The sequence below is a fragment of the Dermochelys coriacea genome, chromosome 20 (genome assembly GCF_009764565.3).
Source record: "Dermochelys coriacea isolate rDerCor1 chromosome 20, rDerCor1.pri.v4, whole genome shotgun sequence".
Classification (NCBI taxonomy): domain Eukaryota; kingdom Metazoa; phylum Chordata; order Testudines; family Dermochelyidae; genus Dermochelys; species Dermochelys coriacea.
In genome coordinates this window covers 9924534-9947099 of record NC_050087.2, presented here as the reverse complement: position 1 = coordinate 9947099, position 22566 = coordinate 9924534, and the positions used below count along the sequence as shown (strand labels likewise).

The 22566-nt window shown below is 57.3% G+C and overlaps 1 protein-coding gene and 1 long non-coding RNA gene across 2 annotated transcripts; both read right to left on the bottom strand.

Moving 5' to 3' along the window:
• Positions 1–11440: 11440 nt before the first annotated feature.
• Positions 11441–15123, bottom strand: LOC119845637 (syntaxin-binding protein 2-like). Its single transcript, XM_043506789.1, has 4 exons — positions 15063–15123; positions 14887–14976; positions 12147–12795; positions 11441–11611 (listed from the first exon to the last, which is right to left on the bottom strand). Exons 3-4 carry the CDS (start codon positions 12553–12555, stop codon positions 11532–11534), a joined length of 489 nt encoding a protein of 162 aa, XP_043362724.1. The 5' UTR covers positions 12556–12795; positions 14887–14976; positions 15063–15123; the 3' UTR covers positions 11441–11531.
• A 68-nt stretch (positions 15124–15191) lies between these two features.
• On the bottom strand, positions 15192–17275 carry LOC119846034. The gene is made up of 3 exons (XR_006278383.1): positions 17025–17275; positions 15969–16047; positions 15192–15233 (listed from the first exon to the last, which is right to left on the bottom strand). It is a non-coding gene; the product is annotated as an uncharacterized LOC119846034 (long non-coding RNA).
• Between the last annotated feature and the right edge of the window lie 5291 nt (positions 17276–22566).

The window sequence follows — 22566 nt, the reverse complement described above, 5'->3', positions numbered from 1 at the left end:
GGGCTGGGGATGAGGGGTTTGGGGTGCAAGAGGGGGCTCTGAGTTTGGGGGAGGGGCTCAGGGCTGGAGCAGGGGGTTGGGGCACGTGCTTACCTCAGGCAGCTCCCAGTCAGCAGGGCTAAGGCAGGCTCCCTGCCTGTCCTGGCTCTGCGCTGGACCTGGAAGTGGCCAGTAGCAGGTCCAGCTCCTAGGCTGGGGACCAGGAGGCTCGGTGCGCTGCTCTCACCTGCAAGCATTCCCCCCCCCCCGCTCCCATTGGCTGCAGTTCCTGACCAATGGGAGTGTGGAGCTGGTGCTCAGGGTGGGTTCCCCCCGCACCTAGGAGCTGGACCTGCTGGCTGCTTCTGGGATGCAGCGCAGTGCCAGGACAGATAGGGACTAGCCTGCCTTAGCCCTGCAGCATCGCCAACCGGACTTTTAATGGGTCCTTTTTCAGGGTCCCTTTTCAACTGGGTGTTCCAGTCAAAAACCAGACGCCTGACAACCTTATGTATGCTGGGAGTGTGGTCAAGTAGGGAGGGGTGTATGCCCATGAGCTATGGGCTGCCCTGCTTAGACTAAGCTGCTCGGCCCATGCTGGGGCTTCTGGAAGTTGTCACTTCACTACCATGATGTGCTTTTGCTCTGAAACGTGACTGGCTAAAAATGGCATCTCCTTAGCTGGCCTGCTCTGTGTGTGTGTATTGGAATCAGACAAAATTGAGAAGAGGGAGGATTTGTTGCATTTTGCTCATCTTAACTCTACAGAGCCAGCCCAGCTACAGGAGGGGAGAGCTCAGGTCTATTCTGCATCATCGTTATTTATTTGTATTTGTATAGTGCCCAGGAGCCGTAGTCATGGACAAAGATCTGTTGTGCTAGGCACTGTATAGTGATTAAACAAATGCAACATTAACAGAATTAATATCATATTGCCTCTATATAAATCCACAGTACATCCATATCTTGAATACTGTGTGCAGATGTGGTCGCCCCATCTCAAAAAGATATATTGGAAATGGAAAAGATAGAGAAAGGGGGCAACAAAAATTATTAGGGGCATGGAACAGCTTCCTTATAAGGAGAGAGAAGACTGGGACTTCTCAGCTTGGAAAAGAGATGTCTAAGGGGGGATATGATTGAGGTCTATAAAATCATGACGGGTTTGGAGAAAGTAAATAAGGAAGTGTTATTTCTGCTTCTCATAACACAAGAACTAGAGGTCACCAAATGAAATTAATAGGCAACAGGTTTAAAACAAACAAAAGGAAGTATTTCTTCACACAATGCACAGTCAACCTGTGGAACTCCTTGCCAGAGGAAGTTGTGAAGGCCAAGACTATAACAGGGGTTTAAAAAAGAACTAGATAAGTTCATGAATTAGTCAGGATGAGCAGGGATGCAAAACCAAGCTCTGAAGTGTACCTAGCCTCTGTTTGCCAGAAGCTGGGAATGGTCCAACATCAGGTAAGGAGGAATTCTAGGCTACCCTTAGCTGTATGGTTATGACACTGTTCGACCCCCCTGCTGGGTCCCAAGGCCATAGAGCCATTCAGCCAAATGGATGGTATTGAGATGGGGGACTATGACCTGTTCAAACAGCTTTGCTGCTGAAGTTTGAACTGACCCCCGAGGCGTACAGAAAACGATTCTGGGGTATACGCAAGACCCCAGGTGTCACAAGGAGGTCACCAATCTGCTGAGGGAATATCTCCGTAGATGTGGGAAGGGCACAGGGGCCACTACCGCAGAGGAGGTGTGTAACCTGGTGGGGTTGGGGCAGCTGTATGACATCTGCCCTCCAGACCTTAAGATGTGGTTAGTGGAGCGGCAGCCTAAAGATCTGCGCAGTGCAGGGACACTAGTGGATGAGTTTGTGAACAGCAGATGGGGGCAGGAGGGAGACCCACATCAGGGACTCAGAAGGGGTCTGAGTCAATTCTCATATTAAACCCCATATTCTCCAATTGAACTAACAATTCCAGATGGGAAATTATATCAAATGCTTCACTGATATCTAGGTAGATTAGATTGTTGGTTCTCGAACTCGGGGTTGTGACCCCTCGGGGGGTCGCAACCCAGTTATGTGGGGGGGTCATGAGCCCTGACTCCAGCGCACGGCTGTAAGTTGCGAGCCCTGACCCCTGTGCCAGGCTATGAGCCCCGACCGCAACGCATGGCTGTGAGCCCCGACCCCTGTGTGGAGCTGCGGGGCTACAAGCCCCAAACCGGGCACACGGCTGAGTCCCAACCCTGACCTCGCGCCGGGCTGTGAGCCCCAACCCTGGTGTGCAGCTGTGAGCCCCGACCCTGACAGGGAAGGGTGGCTGCTAGCCCCGACTCCAACCCCCACACAGGGCTGCGAGCCCAGACCCCAGCCCTGGCCAGGAGCGGGGCTGTGATCCCTGTGTCCGACCGCCACATGGGGTTGCAAGTCCTGACCCCAACCAAGAGCGGGGCTGTGAGCCCTGAGCTGGGGCATCCAGAATGCTGTGAGCCCCAACCCCTGTACTGGGGTTTCAGGCGGAGCCCAGCCATGTTGAGGGTTATCAGCCGGGAGCAAACACAAGGTTGTCAGCCCCGAGCCCCGCCACCAGCTGTGTTTTAGTCTTAATTTAAAAGCAGTAAGAAAAGATAAATTCATTTTAAGCAATAGGGTTTAAATTTAGTATTTAACATAGTGTTAAATATCAAAAATGTGTTTTTAATTTTTAAGTGGGGGGTTGTACTCAGAGACTTGGTGTTCGAAAGGGGTCACCAATACAAAAAGTTTGAGAACCGCTGGATTATATCTACTGCATTTCCTTTGTCTAAAACCTCAGTTATCTTCGTAGAGAAACAGATCAGGTTGGCCTGGCACGATTGTAAAACCAGGTTGTATTTATCCCAGTTACCAACTCTGTCCACATATCTATTCAGGGGACACCATCATAGGGCCTAATCACATCAGCCACACTATCAGAGGCTCGTTCACCTGCGCATCTACCAATGTGATATATGCCATCATGTGCCAGCAATGCCCCTCTGCCATGTACATTGGTCAAACTGGACAGTCTCTACGTAAAAGAATAAATGGACACGAATCAGACGTCAAGAATTGTAACATTCAAAAACCAGTCGAAGAACACTTCAAGCTCTCCAGTCACTCGATTACAGACCTGAGGGTGGCTATCCTTCAACAAAAAAACTTCAAAAACAGACTCCAACGAGAGACTGCTGAATTGGAATTAATTTGCAAACTGGATACAATTAATTTAGGCTTGAATAGAGACTGGGAATGGATGAGTCATTACACAAAGTAAAACTATTTCCCCATGTTATTTCCCCCCCACCCCCCAGTGTTCTTCAGATGTTCTTGTTAACTGCTGGAAATGGCCTACCTTGCTTGTCACCATGAAAGGTTTTCCTCCTTTTCCCCCCCCCCTGCTGCTGGTGATGGCTCATCTTAAGCGATCACTCTCCTTACAGTGTGTATGATAAAACCCATTGTTTCATGTTCTCTGTGTGTGTATACAAATCTCCCCACTGTATTTTCCACCAAATGCATCTGATGAAGTGAGCTGTAGCTCACGAGAGCTTATGCTCAGATAAATTTGTTAGTCTCTAAGGTGCCACAAGTACTCCTTTTCTTTTTGCGAATACAGACTAACATGGCTGCTACTCTGATCCCAATTACCGTTCATCTCTATGTCCTTCATTACTTTCTCTCTCAAAATTTGTCCCAAGTCCTTGCAGACAGTTGAGGTCAAATTAAAAGGCCTGTAGATATCTGGACCATGTTTTTTTCCGTTTCTCAAACATAGGAACTATATTAGCAATTCTCCACTCCCCCTTGAGTTTGCAGAGTCATCAGAAATCCTTGCTATTGGGCTTGCAATTCCCTGTGCCAGTCCCCTTACTATGCATGGATGGAGCTTATGGGGGCCAGAATGGCTCAGGATTTGGATGGGGATGTTCAGAGAAAGCCCAGTTCCAAAGGCTGTGCTTGGGGCTCAGCGGGAGGTGCTCTCCCCTCACAGCCATTGCTGGCCCCAGTGTGGTGCTAGGGGCTGCAGTGAGTGGAGTGGGAGGACCCAGTTGGGGGCGCTCACCACTTCTAGTCTGTACCGGCCCCAGCATAGCGCTCAATTCGTGCTGTTTTGGAGGTAGTAAATCTAAGCTCCTGAGCGCTTGTCACTAAGGAGCCCATGTGCAGCGCAGCCAGGCCCAGCTCCCCACACTCTGTGCAGCGCAGTGCAACTAGATGTGGGATTATCCACTTGTCCTAATCTACTGTGCTGTGTGACTGTTAAACAGCTGCTCTGTCCCACCCCAGAGATGGCTGCATCTCAAGTGCTGGGCAAAGGATCCCTGTATAAATAGCCCCTCACCCCACCCCAGAGGTGGCTACATCACAAGCCCACGGATGAACTGAGTGACTGGAATACAAGTGACTCTAATCCTGGGAGTGACCAGGGCTGCTGGGCCTCTTGCCGGGGAAGAGGGCAAGGCCTCAGCAGAGATTGGGGCCCTGGAGTGGTGCAAGGCTGGGGCCAAGATTCCTCTGGCCATGGGAGCCCAGTGACTCAGTCAGTGCCTCACCCCCAGCCAGCCTTCCCCATTCACCGAGCCCTTCGTGCCAGCCATGTCGCTCTGAGTCACACTATGTGCTACTTGATAGGTCACCTACAATCAAATGGTTTCTTTTCGGTGCCTTGACTGGGCAACCAGTAACGAGTGGTGGATAACGGATTCTCCAGGCCAGGGCTATGGACCTGCTCCCCCACTGTGCCAGGAATGCCCCGCTGGTCCCATCTCTGCCCCTAAAAGCTTCCACACGCAGTCCCTGGTAGGGAAGGGATTGCCCCACTGCCAGCGCCCTGCAGGCCTACATGTGACAGGAGTTTGGGGGTCTCATACCCGTCCCTAGGGGGATGGGTCCATGCTGTGAAGGGCATTAGCTGGCAGCCAAGGACTGGCCAAGAGTGCCCCCCCTGTGACGAAGCGGGACTGTTCTTAATGTTTCCTCTGAATATTGTGGGAGTGCCTCAGTTTCCCCTAGGCAGTTCTTAAGTATCTAGGTGGTGGGATAAGGGTGTATGGCCATTGCAGAGCCCTAGAGGGCAGGTGTGTACAGGGGTCTGGACTCAGAGAACGGCCAACACCCTGTTTCCTGGCAGCTGATGGCCTGGCCCTTTCCCCCTGCAAGGTGAGAGCTAAAGGGTTGGAGAACAAAGGAATCAGGTGCCCTCCTGGCCCAGGAAAGGGACAAAGACCAGAGGAGGAGGGTCTGGAGAGAGTTTCAGTTTGGGGCTGGCTGGGGACATGGAATGAAGTGCAGATGGGTTGTCTGGCTCACTGCCCCCCAAAATGGACCCAGCTGAGGGGTCCTGTTTTCTGCACCTACAAGCTCTGTGTTAGACCATGTTCCTGTTGTCTAATAACCCTTCTGTTTTACTGGCTGGCTGAGAGTCACATCTGACTGTGAAGTTGGGGTGCAGGACCCTCTGGCTTCCCCAGGACCCCGCCTGGGAGGACTCGCTGTGGGAAGCGCACGGAGGGGCAGAGGATGTTGAATGCTCTGAGGTCAGACCCAGGAAGCTGGAAGTTGTGTGAGCTGTGTGTCCTGCAGACAGTCTGCTCACAGGAAGGAGACTTCCCCAGAGTCCTGACTGGCTTTGTAGGGAGCAGTTCCAGAGCATCGCCCGGGGACTCGGTGACACCCGCACCCCGCCTTCTCGTGCCCCAGTTTAGACCAGTTCCCCTACTCTGCAGGGCACTGGAGAAGCCTCCATTGGCAGCTTTGCCTCTGGCACTCTGGCAGCTCCTGCCGAGGTCCCAGGGCCCACGCAGGGCAATGCTGCCCTCCCAGGGGGCTCATTAGCCAGGACCTTGCAGACGCCTGGGGCCTAAAAGCCAACCATGGCTCCCCAGCCAGGAGCGGGTTTCCTTGACACCTGGGTACCCCAGGGAGCTAGATCCTAAAGAGCAGGAGGGAAAGATGCAGAAAGAGGAGAGCTGTGCACGGGGCCATGGAGTGGGGGGATGGAACAGAGAGACGTTTAAATCAGAGGGGCGGAGGGCGCGCCCAATCTTCCTCAGAGCCCTGGGCTGGCCTGTGCCCCTTGGCACCAGGGGCGGGGGCTGGAAAGTGACTTGCTTTGCCACAGAGTACAGTGGCTATACCAGAGAGGCAGTGCAGCTGCAGGAAACCCCCCCTCCCCCTGAGTCGGGCTCCATGGGGCCGGGATTCAGGCCTGGGGAGCTTTGGGCCGTGCAGACGGGACTCCAGCACTGGAGAAAGGGCCAGCTCAACTGCCCCAGAGCCCACAGCTGTGCCACACCCCCATGCCAATGGCCCTGCCCTGAAGGGACCCATCTAGGGGCAGAGCAGAGCTCAGGCTCTGTAGCCCCAGCGTGCCAGGCAATGCGGGTGCTGTCCCAACAGGAACTGGACTGAGCCCCTCTCCACAGCCACCACCCACTGAGAAACACTGCTCCCCTGGGACAGATTCGAACCTGTGCCCTAGAGAGGAGAGATGCTCCCTACCCCGCCAGCCCAGAATATTATTATTCATCTTACATAGAATTGTCCAGCAAAGCACTTCCCAAAGGAAGTCAGTGTCATCATCCCCACTGTACACATGGGGAAACTGAGGCAGACGGCAGGGAAGGGATTTGCCCAAGGTCACCCAGTGGCAGAGCCAGACATAGACCCCCAGTCTGCTGCATCCCAGTTCAGTGCTTTACCACTAGGCCACACTGCCTCCCTTGACTCTGTGGCCATAGCTCGGGAGCAGCATTCCCTCCACGCACCGCCAGGGTGAGCCATGAGATGTTTAGTATTGTCTGTCCCAAGTGTGGGGAGACACAAGCCACCCCGGGTCCCACACAGGTGCCTCTGTCCAGATGGCATAAAGGCCAAGCGGGCCCATCAGCTTTGGTGTCCCTCTTGCCCCCCAACATTCAGAAGTCCCTAGTCAGGCCTCAAAATCATGAGATTTGCTTTAAAAATCACAAGATTTTAATATTCATTTGCATTCTGGTGTGGCTGTGTTTGGAAGGCGTGAGGTCTGGGGTTTCTCCTCCATGCCGAGGTGGGCACTTTATCTAACGAAAGCGAAGATTTTTCATTACTGATCCCATTCCAACTCTCCCACCCACCACTGGGCTCACCATGCAATGATGGGCGTTGGCAACGCTGGCCATTTAAGGGTTAAAGTGTGTGAGGGTTGGTCCTCCCTGGCACTAGAAGGGCAGCAGGAAGAGCAGCAGCCCCACAATTGAGCTCCCTTAGAAATTTGTGTGTTTGTGTGGAACCCTTATGTTTTCACCCCTTGTAAAAAATTTTCAAAAGCCAAAAATGAGAGAGAGAGTGTGTGTGTGTGTGTGTAGTTTTTTTTCATCCCCTCCCATCCACTTTCCAGTGGCAAATGAGAAAAGGACAAAGGGCAGAGAAATGGGGGAGGGAGGGATAATTTTCCAAAGGCTTTTTTTAAATTGCTCATCAAACACCTGAAATGTTTAGAAAGAAGCAAAATTTTTTTTCAACACTATCAAGAAAAAGGCCAATTTACCAACAAAAAATCTCAGGCTTTAGTTTAAAGAGGAGCGAAAGAAGCAGGGCTGAAATAGGTACAGAATATAATGAAAGGAGGGGGGTGCTTTTATTTCCCCCCCCTTCACCTGCCCCAGTGTTGCAAGAGCAATGGGATGCTCTGTGAAAGGAAGTGTCAAGGGAAGTTACATAATTAGCCAGGGGAACTCACTGCCACTAGATGTCACTGACATTGTGAGCCTGGCAGGATTCAGACAAGGATGGCAGGCGGTGGGGGGAGCAAGGGTGTCAGGACAGAATTTAGAAAACAAGGCACAAGGCCATTGCTGACTGTCAGGATGAGGGGGATATGCCCCCCGCCCCAACTGGTTATGTCATCATTAGCCATTAGGAGGGGGTTCTTGCACCTTCCTCTGAACTAGCTGGGGTGGCAGGCCCCATTGATCTGATTTGGGAAAGGAGGCAGCAGGGAGAGGGCAGGGTACTGGGCTAGATGGGTCCTGTGACGCTAGCAGACCAGGTGCCAGCTCATGCCCACGCCCTTGGGCCTCACTCAACACTGACAAATGCAGAGCTTGACCCAGCCTGTGTGTTAGCCGTGTTAAAACAGCTGCTGATCAGTGTGTGTGCAGTGTTTCGACTTGTGGAATTGCTTGCAGGATTGATCTCTCCCATGACCTCTGTAGCCTGTGGTATAAAGTTAGAATGAATGTTTGCATCGTAAACCTCTGTAACTGCTCTACACTACTGAGTTTGCAAGGCAGCTTACGTCCACCTAACACTGCGTCTACACTAAAATTTGGCTCCCGCTGATGTAACTCACCTGCTTTGTCAACTTAATCATGCTACTTCCCCCAGTCAGCGTAGTTAGGTCAATGCAGTGTCAGTGTACACACTGCATTGCTTACATCGACCGTCCCGCAATGCCCCACACTGACAGTACAATCGATACCACACACCATAGACACAAGGAGCCAGGTGTACACACACACAAGCACTGTAACTACTGTGGTGGCTGCATGCAGGGTGTTTGATTTTGTAGTGTAGCCATAGCCTGTGTAACTCCCCCAACAGGGGAGAAGCACGAATTAGTGTAAAGTGCTGGGCCTGCCCATTGAAACCAAATAAGCCATTGCAAAACATCAAAGACCTTACTGATTGCCTCTGTTGTTAGATATTTCACTGCGTGTGTGTGTTCTCCCTGTGTGCTGCCCCAGCTCTGCATAGACAGCCAGCACAGCAGACCTTGAGTGAACCGCCCAATGATCACAAGATCAGTTAAGGGACGAAGGCACCCGGCCAGGTTTATTGATGACAAGGCATGGTAATAGCACCTGGCAGACTCTACGAGGATACTAAGACATGTATGCCTGTGACAATGGATGCAGCTCAGTGAATGGTGGGACTTTCCATTTCCCCCTTGGCTGGACCAACACATTCTCTCAGAGATACCCTGATACAAACAAGCTGCCCCTCTGACTTAGATCCTGCCCGCTCACCTGGCTAGCTATTGTCAACTGTTTTGTACATGTTGGTTTGATTAAAACATTTTTATTTGTTACATTGCTATTTGACCTTATCTTTTAGGAGGGCTCAGTGTGTTCTTGTTATCCTTGGGGAATGTTTTTGCGCCATTCTTGATAATGTGGTTTTCGTACCACGTTTCTGGAATGTGTTTATGTGAGTACTTTGTGCCTAGCACTTTCTAGGAATGCGTGTTTCTGCAATATCAGTGCTGTGCTTGCCAGATTCTGGGAACATGCAAGCGGGCAGAGCCTGATGTTTGCTCACAGCCTGACTTTTGCTTTATATTAGCAGAGTTTGCCACTACTTTAGCTTAGGCCTTGTACCAGGACTTTAATACAAGGGCTTCTATTTTAGTCTCTCTTCCTACTACAGCCCCCATGCCCTTGAAGGGGAGCCAGGTGCCGACACTCGTTCCATCAGTTTGAGCTCTGGGAAAAAGGAATAAAATGCCTGGCCAGAAGGAGCTGTAGCACTGCCGAGCTTGGCACTTGGGGCGGGCAAGATTTCTAAGCATAAGCAAGGGATCCCCAAGCAGCTCAGCTGGGGTTAACCCAGAAAGAGAAACAGAGCTTGGATGTTACAGAAGCTTCTATTGCCTTTTGGAATCTAAACCTGAGCTGTCTATCACTAAGGCCGGCTTGCTAGACCGGGGTGTTCTGTTACAGATCTGAGCCGGAAGCGGGCGCTAGCGGTTAGAGCAGGGGCTGGGACGCAGGGGGCTGAGTTCCAGCGCTGATTCTGGGAGGGGCAGGGGCTGGGTGGGTATGGTTCCCTGTGGGGGCCAGCCTGGGGGCTGAGTCCTGGTGCTCGCTCAGTGCCTACCCCAACCCCACACTTGGTGGGGACCCTATAGCTGGCTTGGGGGGACTCCTGGTCCCTCTGGCACACGGACTAGAGGCAGAACAAGGCAGTAGGGGCAGCGGGACACGGGGAACAGTGTAGGTTCTGGGGCACGGCTGGCTGAGCCAGCACTGCACCAGCAGGGGACGTCCACAGGCCAGAGCAGAGCTGCCCCCAGGCCCTGGTCCAACAGTGAAAGGAGCAGCCACTGCCCCCCCCCCCCGCTCCCGGGTGCGGGGAGGCAGCGCTGGCCGGGTGACTCAGAGCCAGGACGCCAGGGACCTGCAGCAAGGCTGGAGGGGGAGCTGGGGAGATCCCGCTCCCCGGGCCCTCAGCCACCCGCCTCGCCCAGCCCCCTCCCTTCCCCGCCTGTGAACAGCAGCAGAGACCTCGGCCAGCCTTTGGCAAAGCACTTCACTGGCCCAGACACATTGCCGGGGGCAGGGCCAGCACTGACTGTGTGATAACGGGGGGGGGGCTCAGAGCTGCGAACACACAAACTCTCCCGCCCCCGCCCCCCGAGGTCACTCCCAGTAAAGGAGGTCACTGCCTTTACCTGGGGTCACTCCTGCCAGCGCTTGCCCCAGCACAGCCCTGCTGGCGGGCAAGAGAGAGGGGACCTCTAGGGCCCGTGGGATGCAGGGGGTGAGGCTTGGCTCAGGGCTTGATCAGACCCAAGGGGGCTGGAGTTGGCTGCCTCAGATGGAGCTGGGGCTCCAGGTGCCCAGGGCATGGCTCTGATACCCAGGGAAAGGCACTGGGGAGGTGTCTGCCACTGGGCAGGGGCATTTGATCCAGGCCCATCGGGGTGGCGAGCCCGTCCTGTGGGGCCCTAGATGCAGCCCGGCTTTGCCCTGACTGCAAGTGTGAAAAATCAGGACAAGGGGGGTAATAGGAGCCTATATAAGAAAAAGCTCCAAATATCAGGACTGTCCCTATAAAATCGGGACATCTGGTCACCCTACCTGCTGCTGACCAACCCTGGCCGCACCTCGTACGCAGTCCTGGCTCCACCCCCACTTGGGCCTCTGACTGCAACACCTGCTAGGACCCCTCCCCCCTTTGGGAGCCAAGGTCCCCACTGGGGGACAGGGCCAAGAGGCCAGGGTGCCAGGCTGTGATGGGAGGGGTGCAGGGAGCCAGGGCTGGGCCAGCACCCCAAGGCGGTGAATGGGGATGATATGGGGGCAGAACAGGGGTTCTCTTTAACCCTTTGCAGACTGGACAGACACAGCCTGGGGCTCAGTGGCTGGATCACATCCCCCCCAATGCCAGACGCTGGTAGAAGCCTCTGCACGCCCCGCATCACTGGCAGAGGGGTGACAGGAGGGGGAGGGAGAGGTGCTGTGCTTTGGGTCCCAGGCAGGGGAGGTAGGAATGGCTGAAGCTGGTAGATAACGGAGCCTGACCCCATCGGGGGCAGGGTGGCCATGGGGCACAAAGGGTGACAGCCCTAGAGGCTGTGCCAGAGGGAGGGAGCCTGGCCTGCCCCTTGCCCTAACAGCCAAGCAGCCTGGGGGTCGTCCCCCCGCCAAGAACTGACACCACAGCCAGGAGTAGAGGGGAAGGTGCCTTTTTGAGAAGAGGAGGTGGAGCTGGGGACAGCGAGCTGTGGGGGGCAGAGTCTCTGGGGGGAAGGGGGCTGCTTCTAGGCCTCCTCAGGGGCCAGCTGGTTGAGGGTTTGGATGTCATCCAGGAAGCGCTTGGGGGTCAGGATGTGACTGGAACCTGGGGGAGAGAGAGGTGGTTGGCAGCGGTGGGCACAGTGGGGCGGGTATGAGGCTGGCATCACCATCATCCCCATCCTTGCAGCTGGACCCTGCTCTAGTGTAGGGGGGAAGGGGCTGTCTCCTACCCCCTGTGGCCTGGTACCCCACCCCTCTTGCCGTTGTATCCTGCACAGCCAGGCAAGAATTCATGTGCTGACAGTGTTCCTCACCCTTGGGTCTTAGAGGGGTGTGTGCAGGGGGTGAGCAATATCCCTATGGGTGTTATTGGGGGTGTCTAAGTAGGCCCCCACATGTGGTCCCTGGGCATGAGAGGCCTGGGGAGCCAGGGGCCAGGAGATCAGGTGGCTAGATACAGGCCTTGTGGGGCAAGCACATCTGTTCCCAGACCCCCGGGTGCGGGAGGACAGAGGGTAGCATGGGCGCCCTGTGGGTGCTGGGCAGGCAGTTCTAGGGTCTCCCCCTCCCAGGGGGTCCCAACTGTCCCTGACCTGGGCATTCCAGCCACCCTTCCCCCCAGGACTCGCCCTACTCACCGATCACCACCTCCCACTTGCCCTTGGTGGCCGGGGTCACTTCATAGGCGCAGTGCATCTCAGACATGGACACCCCACCCAGCACGCAGATGATGAGGTGCGGGCTTGTCCGGTACTCAGTCGCTGGCTTGTTCTTGTGCCAATGCCTGAAGCGGGCACTGGGGGGAGAAATGGGCAGTGTGGATACCAGGGGCTCGCTGAGGGAATGCCGGATGGAAGGGCAGGGCCGGAGGAGGCTGGGGGGCAGGCCCTGCCCAAGGGAGTGGGACAGGAGTCCCAAAGCAGGCAGAAGGGAGTAGGGGAGGGTGGCACCTGCCCTGGGCTGGGGGTGCTGTCTAAAGCTCGGCCAGTCCCTTTCCTCCATCCTGGGCCCTAGTGTGTTGAGGGACTGCTGGGACGCGGGGGACATGGTAAGAGGGGTCCAGGGCTCCAGGCTCTTGGGCACCCCCTCCCCTGTAGAGGGCAGGGCCCTGGCCACACACTCCCAGGCACAGAGGCTCCTACACCCTGGGGTGTGTGCGTCAGGGCTCTGCCCCCCACAGCCCAGCCAGGCTCAGCCTTACCTGACAGCAGCCTGGGAGCTGGTGGTAGGGACCGGGTCCGACACGAAGGGCTACAGATTCTTGTCCAGTTTGTCCTCAAGGATGTCCTGGCGGGGGGAGCGGGGAGGACAGATCAGCAGGGGCCAAGCAGCAGGAACCTCGGACCTGGTGGCCAAGCCAGGCCCCCTTGGGGCGGAGGGGCTGGGACGGCTCCTCACTGAATGATTGATAGTCCCTGGGGGGAGCAGCCTGGGGCCCCCTTTCCAGGGTAGGGCATGGGGAGCCAGCAAAGAGCACACTGACTCCTCCAGTGATGCCCTCCCATCTCCCCACATCCCCCTCAGCTGCTCAGTGTCCTGCTGTGACCTCCCCAACCATCCACCGTTATGGGGAGGGCAGAGACCTCTTGCAGCCGGATCCAGGGCCCCTCACCGCCTTCCCTGCTGCGGGCAGATCCAGGCCCTGCCTCTTGCTCCATGAGATGTGTCCCAGCCACTCAGGGGGCCCAGGCTATGATACATCCTAATGCCACATAATAGGGGTTTTTACATTAGTCCGCTGTGTCGACTTGTACAGGGAAGCTTAAGGCCTGCCAAGCTGTGGCTGGCGCAGAGAGGGGGCGCCCCTGATTGGATTAGGCATGGGATTCAGGCTACCTCAACTGCCTTCCCCAAAATCCCACAGGAGGAACCATCACAACGCTGGATCTGGGGCCTGGGAGCCTCCCACCTGTGATCTGCCAGGGACAGGAGCTTGAGTGGGGGGGTTAATTCTTGGCCTGGAGGAGCCCCAAGCCAGTAGGTTGAAGGCAACTAAGTGTGCCCCCCACCCCCTTGAGGAGTGCCCCACAGGACAGGGCGATGAGGGGCTCAGCCCCCAGCAAGGGTGGGGGGAAGGAGCGACCATGTCACCTCTCACAAGCTAAGCAGGTTTGGGCCCAGGCAGTGTTTGGATAGGAGACCTCTAAGGAAAAGCCCCTGGGTGCTGGGGGGTGTGAGTGAGTCAGCAGAGGGTGCTCTATGACCCCAGTGCGGCGCTGGGGGCGCTGTACTGCAGGGAGCAGCGGGGGGCTCTGCGGGGGGCGCTCTCCCCGGTCAGTCAGTGGCCAGTACTGTACTGCAGGAGTTCATCCTTTAGATGAGCATCACACAGCTGCTCCTCGCTGGAGGTTAGGCCAAGGACCCTGCCAGCCATTCAGATTCCAGTGCCAGTCATGACAGTGTGCTGCCTGGATCCCCTGCACCTCCAGCCCCACACACTGATCGCCTCCTGCCCTAGACTCTGGGGCAGCGCTGCTGGGTGGCTGCTAACAGCTGCCTGCCGCTCCTTAGGAAGAATTCAGCCCCGGTGAGGGACCCCTGTACAAACCGCCCATGCCCCACCCCAGAGCTGGCAGCATCTCAGCACCGGGTAAGACAACTCCCCTGCACTCGTGTCTATGATTTAAGACCCCCAAGGATGGCAGCAGGAGAGGACTCGCTGATGAGCCCCTCACATGGCTAGAGCCCTGCGCGGATACAAAAATGTGGATGTGCATCAGCCCACGATCCACAAGCCGCCTTTTACCTGTATCCACATCCTCACCAGCAGCAGCTAGCGAGGGTGGGGAAAGGGTCTTGGCGTGGAGGGGGCGGAGTCTCGAGGAGAAGGGGCAGCATGGAAGGATGGGGGCTGGGGGGAAGGGGCAGCTTGGAGGGGGTGGAGGCTGGGGGGAAGGGGTTTCTCATCACGTGCCACTCCTGGGGGGTCACGAGTGTACACAGCAGCAGCAGAGCATGTTGCATCACAGTGGGGTAGAGAGGTGGGACGCCAGGGTCCCGCTTGCTCCAATCCCAAATCCTGCTGCCCAGGAGCTGGTGGCGATACTGGTGCTGCTCAAGCTGCTGGACAGGAAGCAGCGCAGCGGGGCGAGTGGGTGTCGGACAGCCCCAACTCTGACCTGTCACCCAGCCACTGGCTGCGGGCCAGAGGCCCCGAGTGCCCTGCGTCCCCCAGGCTGCCTGAGCCGGATGCCGCGGGCCAGGCGCTACTGGGGAGTAGAGCCCTGCACGGTTGTATCTGCAGCCGATCCACTATCCGCAGAAATGGGGCACAGATATGCAGTGCTCTACACATGGCTGACCCCAAACCACCCCTTGGGGCCCAGCCTGCCAGTTGTGACCCCCACCCCCAAGACCAGGAAGCAGATGGCCCGGTACCTCCATGATGTCCTTGAGCATGGGGGTCCAGCGGGAGAGCTGGTAGGTGGACTCCAGCCGCACCTTCCTCTCCGGTCGCAGCTGCCCGCTCTGGGGGAGGAAGGGAGAAGGGGTGAGAGGCAGCAGGGAGGAGGTGCGAGGTGGAAACGGGGGCAGACAGGGAGAGCGCGGCCTACCTGAGTTGCTCCAGCCAGGCTGGCAGGGGAGAGGCAGAGAAAAGAACAGAATGGATCACTGAGCGAGACACAGAGAGAGAGGAGGGGAGAGAGACTGATGGGAGAACCTTGGTGATCCTTCCTTGATGATCCGTGACTTCCTCAGCTCGTTGAACCTAGACTCAGGACAGGCTGCAAGGCAAAGGCAGTGGGTGGGAGTGACAGGCACAGGGATCAGGACCCCCAGCACAGTGCCAGCCCCACGGACAGGGCCAGGATGGGCACAGCAGGGTCAGTAGTGCTGCACACCCGTGGGGAACCTGGGCAAGCCAGCAGGGCCACACAGGAGTCAACGATGAGTCCAGCCCCCCCAAACCAGAGTCATGCCGGGTTCTCACTTTCTGCAGCAACAGCAGTGAGGGGGAGCCACAATCTCTCCTACGCAGCCCCTGTCTCACACCCTGCCCTCAGCCCCCACGCAGGGCTGAGTGACCGGAGTGTACAACTCATGATGATGCACAAAGAGAAACGGGGACTTGGGCTCCCCCTGCCGCTGTAATGGGGAGAAGCAGATGTGACCCTGATACACTGGGTATTCTGGTGGTGTCCAGTCTCCCCACCCTAATTGGGACTGATGGAGCAATGCATGCTGGGAATGGTAGCCAGAGGCCACCTTTCTGGGCACACCCTGCAGGTATCTGTGAGCCGTGCTGGCTGGAGGCAGGCCTGTGGGGGAGAAGGTGGGGAAGGGATAGGTGGGGTCGTTCGGTCTGGCCTTCTGAGGCTGCATCCCCCTACAGGAGGGCAGAGCGTTATCAGGGGGCTGCGCACTGGCCTGCCGGCAGAGAGAGACCCCCCCACCCCCAGGCTCCAGTGTGCCGCTGGCCAGGCTCCCAGCTGGGGGATCCCCCGACTCCCGATACTCACGGTTGGTGAAGAAGACGTGAGCTGCCTTGTAGTTGAAGGTGGGGGTGCCCTGGAAGTCATTGATCAGAGCCTGCACCGACTGCAAAGCAGCGAGAGGGGGGTTGTCAGCACCAGCCAAGGCCCCTCCCTGATGCCCGAATGGCCCAGCCCATGCCTAGCCCCTGGGGACTCAGGGCCTAGCATGATGCCATATCTCACCCCCACACACACACACCAGATCACCCCCCTGGCTCTGGGCTCCCTCCCGCCTGGAGCAGGGCTTGTGCCCATGTGCCCGGGACATCCTCAGGGCCCAGCCACGTCTCTCGCTGGCACAGAAGTGTCCATGTCCGGCCACAGATGGGGCCTGACATTGGCCTTGCTGCTGAACTAAGTGGGCTCTGAGCAGTGCCCAGGGAACAGCCGGCTGAGCAGCAATCCCAGGCAGCCGCCATCAGTGCCCGCTCTCTCCCCGGGCGCCATGCTGGGCACCTGCAGCTTCGCCACCCCAGTTAGCCTGGCAGGCTGTTCGGAAGCTGTGCGGACTCCTCGACCGGCCATTGTGACAGGTGAAAACCTGGCTGCCCTGTCCTGAGCCCCAGGCCCAGCTCGCAGTCCTCTCCTACAGCTCTCCCTCCGTGGGCAGCCCCTGCGGGTTCTGGGCTTCACCCTCCTCCGCCAGCGCCCCCTGCCCCTGGTCTCCCTCCACTCGCCTCGCTGCTGCAGACGCAGGAGCCTCCTCCCCACCGGCCCTGCTCCCTGAGCCTCTGCCTCAGCGATTCTCCTTCGCTTTGAGTCTCAGCTGAGGTCGCCTCTCTCCGCCTGCGGCACCTGCCCATCCAACCCCCACAGCACTGCACTGCGGAGAGGTCTGGGGGACAGTCTGTGCCTCACGTGGCAAAGAACACGAAGCCCAGCTCTGGGGAAGCAGCCTCTTGGGGAGCCCCGATTGGACCCATTCCCATCCTGACGTTGTGCTGCGCATCCCCCCGGACAGCGCCACCTCCAGGCAGCACTAGGAGCTGCCCCGGGGTCTCACCTGCTCCCCATCCAGCTGCCCCAGGCCCGAGCTCTTACCTCCTCCACTGGGCTGAGCGGGTAGATGGCCTCCAGGCTGGGGATTGGCTCCCGGTGCTTGTTAATGTCTTCCACAACTAAGAGAGAGCAGACACTGGGCGCGGGTCAGTGTGTCCTAGCCACCCGCCCCAGCCGCTCTCCACCGGGATGGGGGGAGGGGAAGCCAAGGGGCACAGCCATGTTTGCTGGCAGCAGGCCGGGGCGTTCCACAGGCTACGATGCAGCAGCCGCTTCGATGTGGGGCCATGGGCTGAGATGCTGCCACAGTATTGAGCAGGGAGGGAATGTCCCTCTGAACTGTGCTGGGGCACCCCGCTAGAGTGCTGGCTCAGCTCTGGGCCCCTCAACCCCAGGGCTCCTCCACCCTATAGCAGAGAGCCAGCAGTCCCCCTCCCCAGCCAGGACCCTGCCCACAGCATGGGGGAGGAGCAGTGAGGAAGGGGAGTCTGAGAAAAGTGGTGAAGAGGCTCCAGGGGCTGAAAGCGCCGGGCTAAGGGAACTAGACCTGGCTGGGAAGGTACCAACAGCAAGGACGGCGTCTGGGGGCCACAAAGGGGGGAAACTAGATGCAAACGTGAATGTAGACAAATCAACTTCCCGACTGTGAGGTGTATCCAAGGGGGAGGGGAGCCCTGGCGGGGGGAGCAGACGGGAGGGAGGGGCCACTCACGTGTGATGCCTTCGTCCACGATGTCGGACATCGTGCAGCATGATGAGAGGATGCGTGTGCTGGGGTGATCCATGACCAGCTGGGGTAGCGAGAGGGGAGCGCTCCACTTCGGATGAACTAGTCACTGCCCTGAGCCCAGCCTCCAACCATCATCATCCACGGCACAGCCAAGGGAGCAGAGTGACTGTTAACGGCAGAGTCGACGGCTCCCGGCCCAGCCCTTCCACAGCAGAGCAGCAGGCCCAGTACCAAGCCTGCACTTGGCTGAGCTGACCGTGCTAAGGACTGCGTGAGGAGCTACAGACTGGAGGAGATCAGCCTCTTCACCTAGGTGACAGGGTGAGTGCAAGAGGCAGGGACAGAATCCAGGAGTCCTAGCTCCCAGTCCCCTGCTCTGATCCACCAGATACCCGTTCCCCAGCCCTCGGACAGAGCCAGGATCAGGGCACAGAGAAATGGAACGAGGGGAGTCTCCGTGTTCCCCTAGGAAAGCCCTGTAGGCCATTGGCCCAATATCTCCACCACCTTCCTGCCATGCCAAATGCTCCCTCTGCTGCACCGGCCTAACCCACTGCTCCATACCCCCCAGCCCAGTCCATGCCGGGGGCTCAATAACCTGCCTGCCCAATGGTGCATACTGCCCCCATGCTTGGTGCTCTCCTGCTCCTCCTCCCACCCAGGCTGGCTCACTGGGCCCAGTGGTCTGATCTGGTGTGTGTGTGTGGGGGGGGGGTGAGATATGGGGCTAGCTGGACAAGCTGGGTCTGATCCAGCGCAGTGGGAAGGCAGACATACCCAAGCCTAGCTGGGGACGGATGATGGGCTAGATAGCAGGGATCTGATCCACCCTGGAAAAGCTCAGGTTCCTAATGAATCCCAAGAGGCTGGAGGGGGAGGAGCACGATATATGGATACAGCATATCCCCAGGGGGACACCAGGGCAGCAGGCCCGGCCTGCTTACCTTCCATTCTCTTTCCTTCACGCTGCGAAGGACAACGCTGAGGATCTCTGCGAGGGAAAGAGATGGGGATTAGTGGTGGGGCTCGGACAGGACGGCTGTGCCATGAGCCAGGACCCACTGGCTGGTGGAAGGACCCCACGGGGAAGTGGCTCAGAGGCTGCTTTCAAGCCAGCTAGCGATGTGCTCCTAGCAGATCCCCCAGTGAGTGATCATGGTGGGGTTACAGGCTAGATGGGCCATGGTTCTGATCCCCCTTCCTTTCTGCCAGGCTGGATATGAGCGCAGCTGAACTAAGGATCTGGCCCCGTGCAGCAAGAGAACAGATCCTGTCCAGCACCTCTTGACTGGAGGGGATCCAGGGACCCTCTACTGTGTGTGGGGGGATCAACAACACAACAAAGACTTCAAATCCTGAGTCCTGCACATAGAACCCCTCCAAGGCATGCCCTGCTCAGGGAACTGCCGGCCTGTCTCCTGGGCACCTTCCATGGCCAAGCTAAGCAATTAGATAGTCAGCTCGTCAGGCCAAGCACCATTATTTTGTTGTGCCCAGCACAATGGTACCCTGACCCATGACTGGCACTCCTGGGTGCTACCATAATACACCTAATAAATAATGTACAGCACCCAGCACAATGGGGTCCTGGCCCACGACTTGTGCTCCTGGGCAATACTGTAATACACCGAATGAATAATGTACAATGCCTTGTAAAATGGGGCCTTAGTCCATGACTGGGGCTCCTGGGTGCTACCATAATACATCTGTTTTTTTCACCCCTATGAAGCACCTGATTCTGGCTGGCCCCGTAGGGCAATAGCCCCAAGACCCTGACCTATGCTCTAACTCCTACTCACACTCCTGATAGCGGGTGTGCGTGAGTGCACTGCCCAACACACTATGTTTCCCCCATAACTCAAGCAATGCCTCTCCCTACCCCACCTCTAGCCCATCAGGACTTGGCTGCTCGGTCCTAATGAGGCTCCAGGGGCTATTCTGCACCAGGATGCACTGGCCTCCCTGCTGCTTTCCTGCAGTTCCTTTACACTTGCGGCATGCAGACGCCCCGTTTACTGGGGCAAATGGGGCTCTAGTGCAAAGTAAGGGGCTGGCAGCACAGACTGAATCCAGACATGGTGAAGGCAGACACGAACCTGCTTTCTCCACACAACTCTGCCCAGGCATTTTGATCCTGAACTGCAATTACAGCCCCCCATGCCAGCCCTGGGCTGCCCCCACCAGCTGTGCCAGTGCCCCTCACTACTGACTGGAGCCCTTGCTATCCCAGCCCTTTCCTCCCCGCCATTCCCAGCCAGTGCCCCTCATTCCTGTCCACAGCCCCCTGCCATCCCAGCCCTGGGCTCCCACCCACTTCCAGCTCCGCCAGTGCCCCACACTCCTATCTGCAGCCCCCTGCTATGCCAGCCCTGGTCTGTCCCCCACCAGCTCTGCCTCACTCCTGACCCTCAGTTATTCCAGTCCTGGATTCCCCACCTCACGGCTCTGCAGATGCCCCTCACTCCTGTCCGCAGCCTTCTGCTATCCCAGCCCTTTGCTCCTTTCCGATTCCCAGCTCTGCCAGTGCCCCTCACTCCTGTCCACAGCCCCCTGCTATCGCAGCCTTGGGCTCCCACCCACTCCCAGCTCCGTAGTGCTCCTCACTCCTGACCTGCAGCTATTCCAGTCCTGGGTTCCCCCCCTCATGGCTCTGCAGATGCCCCTCACTCCTGACCCGCAGCCCCCTGCTATTCCTGTTCAGAGACCCCTCTTGAGCCAGGGCAATATGGCCCACCCCAAGTATTCAAAAGTCACGTGTATCGTGGGGGTGCTGAGAGCCATTGAACCAGACTGTAAACCCCATATAGGATGGAAACCACTTCAGCAAGGGGGTGCTGCTGCACCCCCAGCACCCCTAGCTCCAGCACCTCTGCGTAGAGGGCATCTCTTCAGGGTAGGAGATGGAGCTGCCTTTGCTTGGCAGAGCGCTGTGACTCCAGTACCCTTCCCCCCCATGCCAAAGCCCTGGGGTGGGGTGGGGGTTGAGCAGATTCAAGGGCGGTCACAGCTTGAGAGGCGGCTGCTGTCCCTGCTGGGCAGAGGGTCACTCTGTGGGTACCGGGGCTGTGCTGGCTGGAGAAGCCGATGATTTGTCTCCCAGCAGCACAAGCTGTGCCAGGCTCTGCTCAGTTAAACCTTGAGCTCCTTCAGCCCCTCTGCTAAGCTGCTGTCAGACCATGCTGCAAAGCTCCAACAACCCTACAATAACAAACACACGTGCGGCCCCTTCCACTCAGGAGCAACCCTGCAATAACAAACCAGTGTATGCAGCTCCCTGCTCTACTGAGCAAACCTATAATAACAAGCGAATGTAGTCCCCAGCACTCCTGTGTGACCCTACAATAACAAACCAGCATACATAGCCCCACATTGACAGGAACAGAGCAGCATATTCTGCTTTGTACTCTAGGGCAAAGTTTCTCAAATGCGGTCACCAGAGGCTTTTTGTGCGGCCACAACAGCCTCCTAGGCAGTGATGGGGGGCAGGGGCCAAGCCTCGGCCCTGCCCCCTTTTTTCTTGTTGCTCCTGGATGCCCTGCCCTGCACCGCCTCTGGAGAGAGATGGGGCACAACGCTGCAGGAGCAAGGTGAGTTCTTAACCCATGATGGGGGTTGGGGGGTTGGGCGGCAGGCTCCAGTGGTGGAACTTCAGGGACCTGGCAATGCGGCCCTGGGCTCTGACCGCGGGGCAGCAGGTACTGAACCCTCCTCCCAGCTCTGGCCATGCAACCCTGGCCTCCAGCTGTAGGGCTTCAGCCTCCTGTCCCTGGTTCCAGCTGGGTGGCAGCAGGCGCTGGCTCCCCGTTCCAGTCCTGGGGTCTGACCACGCAATGGCAGGCGCTGGCCACAAGCACCGACCCCCAGCCTCAGCCACATGGCAGCGGGCTTCAAGCACAGGGCTTGGTCGCCAACTCAACCCCGTGCTCTGGCCACAGGGCAGCAGGTGCTGACCCCCAGCTCTGGCCGTGGAGCTTCAGTCAGCCTCTGGCCCCCGGTTCTGGCCGTGTGGTGGCAGGCACCAGCCCCGGGCTCCAGCCATGCAGTCCCAGCCCCTGGTGCTGATCCCCTGCCCCAGCTGTAAAGCAGCAGATGCCAACCCACAGCTCTGTTCCCAGGCTGTGACCACGCGGTGGTGGGAGATGGCTCTGGATGCTGATCCCTGGTCCTGGCTGCATAGCAGCAAGTGCTAGCTCCAGCCACGCAGTGCGACTGAGACTCCCCGGTCCTAGCCGCATGACAGCAGTGAATGTTATTGAACTAGAGTCACTTCCTGAAAGCTCGATGTCCTAGAGGACTTTCCTCCACTGCTAGAAACAGGCTGATGTTGCTTTTGAGCCAGAAGCTATCTGGGGTGGTGGTGGTGGGGGGGAGCTATATAGCGCACACCAAATTGTATAAGTAACATGTGACCCTAAGGCCTGGTCTGTGTACAGATCTTGTACTGGGGCAATTAGTTCAGTGTGGGGTGTGAGTTTTTAGCACTGTAGTCCCCAGTACCACCCCTAGTGTGGTTGCAGTTCTACATCTTTATACCAGTAGAGCTTATTCCGCTTCTCCCATAGGAATAGTGATCCCAGGACTAGCACTCCTATACCAGCATAACTGCCTCAGCACTAGGGTGCATCACTTTAACTGTACTGGTATAGCCAGTGGCTCAACCCTTCTATTTGATGCCTTGGCTTCTGACTCTGAAAACATGGTCGTCATCTTCTGTAACCTTGACATAACTCAATCATAGCATGTGACATTACAGCAGGACCTGCTGTTTATAAATGTAGTACCTTCCCCGCCTGTATTGTCGTCATTCCTAACTCTCTCTCTCTCTCTTTTCAGGCTCTCTATGAGGCTCTTGCT